General features: G+C 41.0%; 1 protein-coding gene across 1 annotated transcript in view; it reads left to right on the forward strand.

Moving 5' to 3' along the window:
- The window catches only part of grid2 (glutamate receptor, ionotropic, delta 2), a 1,051,241-nt gene that overhangs the window by 891,118 nt on the left and 147,570 nt on the right, over nt 1-12,553 (forward strand). The window contains exon 12 of the mRNA XM_056283554.1: nt 683-821. Coding sequence (XP_056139529.1) covers nt 683-821 — 139 coding nt within the window. The remainder of the gene's footprint in view (nt 1-682; nt 822-12,553) is intronic.

Below are 12,553 nucleotides of genomic sequence, written 5' to 3' on the forward strand. Positions count from 1 at the left end.
ATTAATGCTCATTACACGAATTGCAACAGGCAAATCTCCCATTGGTGTGAATAATTTCTTTTTTTCATCCCTGTGATCAGGGACGCTGGAAGTAGGGGTCCTGAGGGGGCTGCAGCACCCCTCCTGGTGGGGGGTGGTAGTGGGGGTGGGGTGTAACTGCAAGGCAAGCAAGTTTACTAGCATAAGCAGTCTATAAAACATGGTTGTTTGTTAAATGGTTGAAATCCACCCTTTCCTGTTTTTTTATGATTTCATTTTAGAACACTCAATGTATTTTCTGTGTATCTGGTGCACGTCGCAGAGCACGTAGCTAGGCACCTAACCTGCATTCTGTATGTGAGCTGTCCATAGCTGAATATGGTACTATAGGGCTTTGACATACAGCATGTTGGTGTTCAAGTTTACTGTCTGTTGTGGCGTAAAATGTTCTAAAACTGCTGTAAAATGTTGTTGGCCATTCAAATTAATAGAAAAATCATGAATGTTGTGCAGCATTTAATATGATGTCATCATATAGACTTTCTCCCAGCACCCCCGACTCTGACCGATGTCCAGCGTCCCGGCCTGTGATGGATTTAGCGACCTGTTGTTGTTGTGATCCTTGTTAATCCTGTAACTGCACAACTTTTGCCTGTCACTATGTGCATTTGTTAAACATTCTTCTCTCTTTATTTCTGTCTAGGAGGAGAGGTGCCCTACACCACTCTGGCCACCAGAATGATGATGGGGGTTTGGTGGATGTTTGCTCTCATCGTCATCTCTTCTTACACTGCCAACCTGGCTGCCTTCCTTACCATCACACGCATAGAGAACTCCATACAGTAAGTACCTACTTAGTCCCACTAACTAGTCATCTATGTCCACAACAAAGCTGCGATGGTTCACTGGCCACATTATATTTCAAACTTCAAATTTACAAACATTGAAATTTCAGCAAACAACACTGGTGTGATACACTAATCCATCCAAAATTTTAAAATATGATTTTAGCATATTTGTGACCAAGAAGTTGTTCTGTATTAACACAAGTTGACACACAAAAATTAAACTTGCATGCACATTAATGAGGAAATTTACACATGCACACAAGGACAAGCCCATCACAAGCATGCATTCACACGTAGATGTGTCTGTACACACAACCTTGTGTGCACACATATACACATGGGCATGCGCATATTTGCATACATTTGATGCACACTTTATGGATTCTTTCATACAAACAGAAAACATGCTCTCACACACAGAGCCTTCCCCGGTATACTTGGTAGGAGCTGTGTTGGTATATCAATCTAAGTAGACACAAGTAAAGAAAAATCGAGCTTTTACCTTTCTTTCTCTTGCTTCTCTCTTTTTCCACACTCTCTTCATCTTTCCCCTGTATATTTGCCCCGCTTTGCCAGTCCAAGCCTTTATGGGGCCCCACCTCCTCGGTGCCGCAAATACTATTGACTACTGTCATGCTTGATCATTTGCACACCTACTATAAATCTAACACAAGCATTATCAATTTTATTAGTTGTAGCTGTGTTGTTTACATCATACCACTGTCAGCCTGGCATAAAAATGAATCCAAATGTAAAAACCAGACATAATAAATAAATTGGTCACACTTTATTTTATGGTAAACTAATGGGACATAACAAGCCATACTTTGCATTAAATTAGACAAAAACTAGAAATAGTATGTTCTTTATTAGACAGTACAAAAACACAGTTGCGCCCTAATTAGACACCATACACCTAAATTATGCTGTAATTAGAATCTGCATAAAATGCCATACAGTTTTCATGGGGTGTCATTCAAATGAACGCTAAATAAATCCAACCATTTTGTATATACTGTACTGTACATTATATGTATCAGGCACGAAAATCACTCACCTTTCGGTGAAATTCGCCGTTTTGAATCCAAAATAGGTGACCTACATGAATCGTGTAGATCCGATGAAAAAATATGTGGGGGTGTGGACCGGACATGGACTTATACACGAGAGCGCGGAGCCATGGTGAGCTGGCCTATCGAATTCGAATTCGCCTTTTTCATTGGCCAAAATATTCCCCCTACGAGCGCGAGGGGCCTCGCGTCACCAGTCTTCTCTGGGAAGGTGCCACTACCCGATTGGTTGGTGAAGTGCTGTGCAGCGAGTGCTTGTGCTGACCAAAGCGATTGATGGAGCAGCGCGCGGGGCTGAGCATTCCATGGGGCTGAGGGAAGACGACTCTTTGGACTAATGTTAGCTGACTGACACCTGCCTGACTGAATTTGGTGAGCGTTTCAATCATTTCAATATTTTCTGCTGTATAACGTTACTCAGGAGCTCTGTTGACATAGCCTAGTCCTACATGATTTCAGGTAGCTAATCTATCACTAGCTAGAGATTTAATAAAGAATCCACGTGTCATCGACGCATACGTTAGCTATATTCCACACAGACAGGTGGAGAGATTTGCGTCTTGTGGAAAATTATTAGCTAGCTAGTTAGTAGGGTAACGTTAGCTAACGTTAGCTTACACCGTATACGTAGCAGACTAGGTTATATAGCTAACGTTATCCCACAAAAAGAAACACGATGAACGTTAACTGTTGGCTAATTCTCAAAATCTCTAAAACCCATTTCAGGACATGTGGACTGAGGAACTGGTGCGGTGGGAGGCTGAGGTAACGTTAATGCTAGCTAGCTAATGTTAGCTAGCTTTTTGTGTTCTAAGTTAGGTAACTCACATTGTAGAATCTGAGTCAACAAATTAGCTAACATTACGTTAGTGAACGTTAACAATATCATAATTTCACTGTCCTGTGTGTATGTGTCACAGGACAGGCTTATATCAAAGAACTGGACTGTAACCGTCGATTTATGAGCGGCGCAAGCCTGGGGGCTCTCTAGTGCCTGGCTGTTCCAGGATCACACTAGCGCAGGCGAGCGTAGCGAAATACATCGTGTAAGTTTACATTCACCAAATTATGTTGAGTAATGTTAGTCAGTGGAAGGGACGTAATGTTACTTATTAACCTACTATATTGTAACTGTAAATACCGGATACCTTTTAATCTGAAATCCAACTATGAATGTAGACCTAACGTTGTGTGTAAAACAATTTTCAATTTCACTCTGTGGGTTAGGGTACCGTTAGGCCTATAGTCTAAGTTACTTATCTGAACTGGTGAAACACTCGTTTACACATCTGATTTCAAGTGGACAGATATCTGTATAACATGTAACGTTGAACAACCACCACTTATCAATTAAGCTAGAAGTTAACCCTACTAACGTTAACATTGTTTTTCCAGAATGAGTGTGTTAGGAGAGAAAGATGCTCTTCTTGTAAAACAAGTGGATGCAGGCATCAAATGTAGCTGGAATTGGTCGTGGGTTAAACTAGAAGGGAAAATAAGAGTGAAAGAACAAGAGCTCTCATTCCATCTGCCAGATGTCTTCTGGAAAATCAATAAACAAGGATTTGCACGGTGCATTCTCTGCCAAAAAGATATAAACTACACCCGTACACATGTTGTTAGTATTCCTATCTTGTTTTGCCACTATTACCCTATATTAAAGCTGCGCTCTTGCGCATTTCATGAGAGAAGTTGACAGTCTCATTTCTTATATAGCATAATGTGAACATATACGTACTGTCTTGTAATGATGCTTGATTTTTTTTCTCAAAGTGCACCAGATTGATGCATTTAAATATAAAATGTTCAAAATTTTCTTCCGGGGAACCTCCCTAGAGGGTCGTATCCTTCTCAACTTTTTCACCCCTGACCCGTTTTCATGCCTGTGTATACTGGTACACTTTGTCATGTCCATCTACCCCAGGCATATACAATGCATCCGGAAAGTATTCACACCCCTTCACTTTCCCCACATTTTGTTATGTTACAGCCTTATTCCAAAATGGATTAAATTCATTAAAAATAAAAAACTGAAATATTGCATGTACATAAGTATTCACACCCTTTACTCAGTACTTGATTGAGGCACCCTTGGCAGCGATTACAGCCTCAAGTCGTCTTGGGTGTGAAGCTACAAGCTTGGCACACCTATATTTGGGGTATTTCTCCCATTCTGCTCTGCAGATCCTCTCGAGCTCTGTAAGGTTAGATGGGGAGCGTCGCTGCACAGCTATTTTCAGGTCTTTCCAGAGATGTTCAATGGGGTTCAAGTCTGGGCTCTGGCTGGGCCACTCAAGGACACTGACATGGATCCATGACATGGATCTACAGGCTTTCGTCAATTCCACTCCTCCACCTGTTGTAAATCTGCCATTTTTTTGTGCTCAGCTTGTGTGGCGAGCTGATCGGCATCATCTTACACAATGTTTGCTATCCCAAACAAGAGTTTGTTCTTTAATTCTTTTTCCCATCGTGCCAAATTAGAACACTTCTCACACAAAATACACCGTATATCCTATACATTACCTGGTACCAGTTTCAGCCATGCCATGAAATTTTGGTTGAATAGCCAGTTTTCATTGAATTTGCACTTTCCCATGTTGTCCAAGTTACAGTAACAGCTATACTAGCTAGTGACAGTGGGTCCATTGCTATGAGGATCTTCTCCTTCTTTATTATTCATTGGAGGTTGGCAAACCAGCTTAGCAATGCACTACCACCACCAACTGGACTGGAGTGTGGACCAGGTGATTTGATCCTATCCGATCTATATTTAAAAAAATAAAGTTATTTCCCATCCGTCATCCCATTCTCGAATATAATTTCTCAATTTAGGCTCTGAGGGCCTGTTTGACCTCTCAACAACCCCCGCTCTTCCTCACCAGTAATTCCTACAATATGCAAGAATGTCCTCGCTGCATCTACCACTCTCTATTCTTTCAGGTTTTCTTTCTGCCTCAGCAGTACAATTAATCGCCATGGCTAGAAATGCTAAAAATTTAATTTTGTCCTTACAAAGACAATATCCATAATGCTTCCTACCTGATTTATTCCCTCTTTCTTCTTGAACATTTACTTTCATAGCTGCTTCCTCATGGCTTAGCCTTCTCTTAGACCTGAGCCTCATGACTGCCATCTCTTTCTTTCCCCTTGGACAGTCTGCTTGCCATGCCTCATGGCTCCCCCACACTGATTACACTTGGTTTCTTTTCCACAGGTACCGCTGCACATCTCATCTCTACCTTTATCACATATCCTTAAAACACATCTACACTAAGACGAGCTGTGTCTAAATTTCCAACAATGTCTGCACTGAATAAGATTAGGAACAAAATGCTTTACTGGGTAACTGACATCATCTAAGAATGCTTTTTCCGGCATGGTTTCTGATTCAAAATGCAACATAAAGGATCTTGATGTACTCATTTCTCCATCAATCAACCTGAACATTGTATGAAGATCAGCAACTCTGTTACATTCTTTAAATCTACTTGCATCGACATGGTACTCCATCAACAACGCCCTTTACTAGAACTCCTAATTGGGAAACATGACACTTGGTAAACATTTAATTTATATATGCCTTCCTCTGTTGTGTTTGTGACACACATCCAACAATGATCAATCCACTTCTTTTAACATCACTTAAACTGACATCACCAAGTTTGTCCTTAACAAACTCGCAGCTTAGTGTCTCTCTGACAAAACTCCATATCTGTCCTTGCTCCCAGACAATTTTATTCCAACCGTTCAGATTTCTCTTTCGTGCTCACTGTCATCACTGTAATTTGAAATTTCCTCTCTTTTCTTCTTTTTCCTTCCTAATTTCTTCCCACCACTTCTTTGAAACTCATCCACCTCAATTTTCCCAATCTCAATCTCTCCCGTCTGTCAGCTGTTCCCCTGTTCACCTCCGAGTATCCCGGCCACAAACAAAATACTAGTGTTGTTGATTCCGCTAGCCTGATCTGTGTGATGTTAATGTGAGAGGCATTTGTTAAATTATTTAAAAAATAGATGTTACAATTATTTTGAGATTTTAAAGTGCAACTTCAGAAAAAAAACACAAAATCCTACTTCCCATGTCTTAGAATTTTAAGACTTTTGAAAGATTGATTTAAGACATTTTAATACCAATCAAGTCCTTATTGTTAGCTTAATGAATTCAATGCCTTTTAAGACTTTAAGGATTCATGGAAACCTGGGAGATTACATGTTAATTTAATATCACACCGATCAGGAGAGCGGAACCAGCAATACTCATATTTTGTTTGTGGCTGAGATGCTCAGAGCAGTGGATCCACTGTCACTAGCTAGCTGTAACTTTACCTTGGAGGACATGGAGAAGTGCAAATTCATGAAAATTTCCTATTCAAGATTTCATAGCATAGCTGAAACAAGGCATGGTGTATTTTGTGCAAGAAGTGTTTCAAACTCGGCATGATGGGGAAAAGAATTAAAAAAACAACTGTTTGAGGTGGCTAACATTCTGGGGGATGATACCAACTCTCCACACAATCTGAGGTAAAGACTGGCACAAAAAAAGCAGTCTTACAACTTGTGCAGGCAGAATGACAAAAGCCTGCAGAGCCATGCCATAGCTGTGAAAAAGAGTAACCAAGTTAAATGGCAAGGGGACAAACTCAAGTTTTTTTTTTCAAGCATAATGTCCTATGATGTGAGACTTCACTATAAGACAAAATACTTGATGAATGCAATAGAATAGCTATCCTTTGGTTCCCAGCCAATTGTGCCTTTTTACTGATGATTCATGATTGTTATGTTGTTTTATGTTATTGTTTTCCATGTGTTCTACTCTAGAACAACTACTATTACTGCTACTTTCAGTTGCTCCCGTTAGGGGTCACCATAGTGGATTATCTGTTTCCATCTCTTCCTGTCCTCTGCATCTTCCTCTGTCACACCAGCCAACTGCATGTCCTCCCTCACCACATCCATAAACCTCCTCTTTGGCCTTCCTCTTGCCTGGCAGTTCCTCCCCTCCGCACATGTCCAAACCATCTTAATCTTGCCTCTCTTTTTTTGTCTTCAAGCCGTGCAACCTGAGCTGTCCTTCTAATATACTCATTCCTAGTCCTGTCCTTCTTTATCACTCCAAACGAAAATATTAGTATTTTCAACTCTGCCATCTCCAGCTCCGCCTCCTGTCTTTTCATCAGTGCCACCATCTCTAAACCATATAACATAGCTGGTCTCACTACCATCTTGTGTTCCACTCTAAAAAGTGTTGGAAATTTTTCAACATTTGAAATAGATCATCTAATTTTTCACTAGCCCAAAAAAGTCAGGTTTTATATTACAAGTAACATTTGGGCAAAACTGTCCGTAACCTTAAGTAATTGATGTGTTTTTTATTTTGGTCATGGTCAAATCGACTTAAATTTCATTCCAAGTTGGCATGAAAAAAAAGTCTTAAAAAGTCTTACATCCAACTTACTTTAAGCTGTAGGAGCCCTGCTTTACTTTACAGTACAGTTCTGTTGTAATGTGACTCAAACAGTGGGAAATAAAGATGGATTTCACTTAAGTTTACGGTACAGTTCTTTTGTAATGTGTCGTAAATTACCCTCTAAGAAAGTCTAACACAGGGGTAACAGTGAGAAATAAAGATGGATTTCATTTTAGTTTATGGTAAAGTTCTGTTGCAATATGGTGCAAATTACCCTCGAAGGTAACACAATCTTGGGAAGTGAGGGGAGTAGAGAAAAAGTATATTGGTACCGATTTTCATGAATAAGGGTGATTTGCAGGCAGAGCTGTAGTACCTACAGAGATATAAAGTTGATCAGCCACAGCATGAGAGTTTACAGAAAAGAGTAGTGGAAGCTAGGTTAACATGAGAGGTGATGATTAGCAAGCAGCAGTATGGTTTCATGCCAGGAAAAAAAAGCACTACAGGTAGAGTATAGAGAAGGTCAGAAAGAGTTGCATTGTGTCTTTGTGGATTTAAAGAAAACATATGACAGGGTGACGAGAGAGGAGGTGTGGTATTGTATGAGGAAGTCGGGAGTGGCAGAGAAATATGTAAGAGTGGTGCAAAATATGTACGTGGGCAGTGTGACAGTGGTGAGGTATGGCGTAGGAGTGATGGCTGGGTTCAAGGTGGAGGTGGTATTACATCAAGGATCAGCTTTGAGCCTTCTGTTGTTTGCAGTGGTAATGAACAGGTTGACGGACGAGATCAGGCAGGAGTCTCCATGGACTATGATGTTCACGGATGACATTGTAATCTGTAGTGCGAGTAGGGAGCAGGTTGAGGAGAGCCTGGAGAGGTGGAGGTATGCACTGGAGAGAATAGGAATGAAAGTCATTAGGAGCATTCAGAATACATATGCATGAAGGAGAGGGATGACAGTGTAATGGTGAGGATGCAAGGAGTAGAGGTGGCAAAGCTGGATGAGTTTAAATGATTGGGGTCAACTATTAAAAGTAATGGGGATTGCAACAGAGGTGAAGAAGAGAGTGCAGGCAGGATGGAGTGGGTGGAGAAGGAGTGTCAGGAGTGATTTGTGACAGAAGGGTACCAGCAAGAGTTAAAGGGAAGGTTTACGAGATGGTAGTGAGACCAGCTATGTTGTATGGTTTGGAGACAGTGGCACTGACGAAAAGACAGAAGGCACAGCTAGAGGTGGCAGAGTTAAAGATGTTAAGATTTTCGTTGGGAGTGATGAAGACGGACAGAATTAGGAATGGGTATATTAGAGGGACAGCTCAGGTTGGACGGTTTGGAGACAAAGCAACAGAGGCGAGATTGAGATGGTTTGGACATGTGCAGAGGAGAGATGCTGGGTATATTGGGAGAAGGATGCTGAAGATGGAGCTGCCAGGCAAGAGGAAAAGAGGAGGTTTGTGGCTGTGGTGAGGGAGGACATGCAGGTGGTTGGTGTGACAAAGGAAGATGCAGAAGACAGGGAAAGATAGAAATGGAGGATCTGCTGTGGCAACCCCTAACGGAAGCAGCCAAAATGAGGTATTTTCCACTGTTAGCCTCGTTATTCTTTGAATTCTTAATAATTCTCTGGCCTCTGGTCCTTTTCCAGAGTTTTAAGCATGGTACCACTCACCCATTGCTAAAGAAACCTAATTTGGATCCCCTGTTCTTAAGTAACTACAGACCAATCTCAGGGGCAGCGTGGTGGCCCGGTGGTTAACACTGTTTGTTTCTTCACAGCGTGAAGGTCCTGGGTTCGTACCCCAGGTCCTTTCTGTGTGGAGTTTGCATTGGGGTTAATACTCCTGCCTGTGCCCCTGACCAAAGCAATGTAAAGAAGAACTGTAGTTAGTCCCTGGGCGCTGCAGCTACCCACTGTTCGTATGCAATAGGATAGGTTAAATGCAGAGAACAAAGTCATTGTAAGAATAAAATTCGTTTTAAGAATACAGTGACAAAGTGGCTAAAAAATGTTTTCCTTTTTTTATTTAAGGTTCTGGAGAAAGTAATTTAATCTCAATTAAATAAGTATATAGTATCTAATTAGGGTATAACTGTGTTTACAGCCTAATAAAGAACATATTTTAGTCTTTGTCTAATTTGACACAAAGTACAGCTTAGAAGTGTACCTCAAAATGAAGAATGACAAATAAATGAATACTTAAATAAATGACATAAAAAATAAAAAGAACAAAGGAACCTGTAACAAGATAATGATAATAGTTCAAGAATAAAATGTAAAGCTGAATAATGTTTTTTGAAAACTATGTACAGATGTGCATAGTTTCAGAGAAAATTTGAAAAATTCCAAAATAAACAACCTTAATTCAGACTACTCTTCTTATTTCTTTCTCTTACAAACTGCGTTTTTCTGTGATTACCATTGACATAAAAAATTTAAAAAAAACAAAAACATGTCAAACTCTGTTTTGGGACATGTCAAGCACCCTTGGGTGGCCCTAAGTAGTTCCTTAGTTTGCTTATGCATCGAGTCAGCCCTGCCCCTGCCCCTTACCCACCACACACACACACACACACACACACACGCACTCACACACGCACGCGCGCGCGCACACACACACACACACACACCTCATTACCAACATCCTACTGTTGGTAATAATTTTCTCTCAGCTTCAAGTTCAGATCGAACTTGTTACGTGTGTGTGTGTGTGTGTGTATGCTTGTGCGTGCATGTGTGAGGGTGCGTCCATGTTTGTCTTCATGTGAAATATATTGTGTGTGTGCATGCGTGCATGTGTGTGTGTGTGCATCACCTCTGGTTAGTTTATTTGAGCACACGTACTGGACGACACGTTATCTTTCCAAGTGCTGTGCTTTCTGTTTATCCATCCTTGTGATTATATGTTTGCCTGCTTCTCCCCCTGTGGCGCTAGGAAATCCTCATTTCTCATTGGACTAACCAGTATCCGGAAACATCCGGAATGCCCAGTAGTTCTACTGTTAATTTTGCTTGGCTTTGGAATAAATAACTAGTTTTCCTAAATCTCATCTCTATCAGTCTTTTAATTTGTTTTTGTCACTTTGTCTCTCACTCTCTGTTGTCCCTCTTTTTCTTTCTGGCAGACTCCCTCTACCTTGAATTGTCTTTTGCTCTCTCTCTCTGACGTATCCCCTCTTTACTGCCACCACCCCAAATGTCTGTCTCTCATACTATTCCATCTCTTTTTCTCCTCAAGCCCTTCTCTTTAGCTGTAGGAAAATAAAGATAAGAGACAGATCACTCTCCATTTGTTTTTCTCTCTCTTTTTTCTGTTGTAGGTTTACATTAGCTGTCATTAATGAGTGCCTCTCAGTCTGCTGCCTCATTCAACATCCATTCCGCTAATTAAGGATTTCCATAAATTTCAATATATTATTGTTAATGTGTTGACTCTTCTGGGGTCATTAGAGATGTAATTATCACCTAAATGAAAGCACCCATAAGGCCTTGCGACTCCCAAGATGGGCGTAAGGGCAGTGGGTGATGCTGGAGTTGAGGACAATAAGATCCAGTCAAGGTTAACTGAATTTAATGGTGAGGAATAACAGACATACAGAGCAGGGTGAGAAATAGAGACAGACAGACAAACAGCAAGCTTGAGATAATTGACGTGTTATGTTATGCACTGTAAACTGACATATATACTTGATGTACTTTTGCACAGACTGAGTGGGTAAGTAGCCTTCTTGTGTGTGTGTGTGTGTGTGTGTGTGTGTGTGTGTGAGTGTGCGTGCTGAGTTAGTGCCGGTCCGTATGTGTGAACGTTTTATGAGTGATTGATTAAGCTTTTGTATATTTGGGTGAGAATGAGGGAGGCATGAGAAGAGACGCTGCTCCCCTTCTGTGTCCTAGTGCATTGCCAGGACAGACATGACAGGCACAGGTTTTAAAGTATTAATGCCCTTGTCTCATCCTGGAAATGAAATAACGAGTCAGCGTTCACAACCCTCGCCGGACTATTTCACGCTTGGATGTTTTCACTCAATTTAAGCCTGAATCCTTTTCGGAAAAGAGTGAGGGATGGCAGCGGCGAGTGGCGCTCTGAGGACACAACTCATATGGACAAAGGAAAGTGAGCTTTGTGAAGTGGACTGAAAGTGATAAGAGGAGAGAAATGGCAGAATGGATGATGGAGGAAGAAGAGAGAGGAAGAATAGTGGTAGTGAAAGGAGGGAAAGAGCAAAAAAATGAGCAACGGATGTAAGAAAGAACAAGTGAGCAACAAGAAGGTGGAGCAGAAAGAGATGGAGCAGAAGAGAAAGTGTTGAGGTGGAAGGATAGATAAAGGGAGGGATGAATGCATGGGATGAGTTCTTCCTGTAGGGGACGAAAAGCTTTGTCTTCTGTTCTAATCTCACACAGCAGATGTCACATTTTCTGCTTTTTTAAGAACGCCAATAAAATCAATCAGATGTTTGCTTGTGTTTGTGCGTTTTTGCATTATGTGTGTGTGTGTGTGTGTGTGTGTGTGTGTGTGTGTGTGTGTGTATGTGGGGGTGCACTTGTATTGTGTAAATTGACGCCGGAAGCTGTTATAAGCCTTGAGTTGGCATGGTGAACAACAAATCAATTCAGCTCAGCAAAGACGCATTTAAACGCAGGCAGCCATGTTAACACAAACCACACACAAACGGACACTTGCACAAATACACATGCTAGGGCATTCATGGCTGCTGCATTTTAGTAGTCATCAACTACTCCCAAAAAGTAGTCGAGTAGTCGATTAATCGTGGGCGATATATCATAATTTTTCACTCAGCAATAATCAATTCTCATCAAAAAGGTCTGAAATACAACCAGTAAAGGGTAAACTAATGTAGGCAGGACTAACCTGGGGGTAGATGAAATAAAGGGTAAACTAATGTAAGCAGGACTAACCTGGGGGTAGATGAAATAAAGGGTAAACTAATGTAGGCAGGACTAACCTGGGGGTAGATGAAATAAAGGGTAAACTAATGTAGGCAGGACTAACCTGGGGGTAGATGAAATAAAGGGTAAACTAATGTAGGCAGGACTAACCTGGGGGTAGATGAAATAAAGGGTAAACTAATGTAAGCAGGACTAACCTGGGGGTAAATGAAATAAAGGGTAAACTAATGTAAGCAGGACTAACCTGGGGTAGATAAAGGGTAAATTAATGTAGGCAGGACTAACCTGGGGTAGATGAAATAAAGGGTAAAGTAATGTAAGCAGGACTAAC

Source organism: Lampris incognitus, chromosome 1, assembly GCF_029633865.1.
Source record: "Lampris incognitus isolate fLamInc1 chromosome 1, fLamInc1.hap2, whole genome shotgun sequence".
NCBI classification, from domain to species: domain Eukaryota; kingdom Metazoa; phylum Chordata; class Actinopteri; order Lampriformes; family Lampridae; genus Lampris; species Lampris incognitus.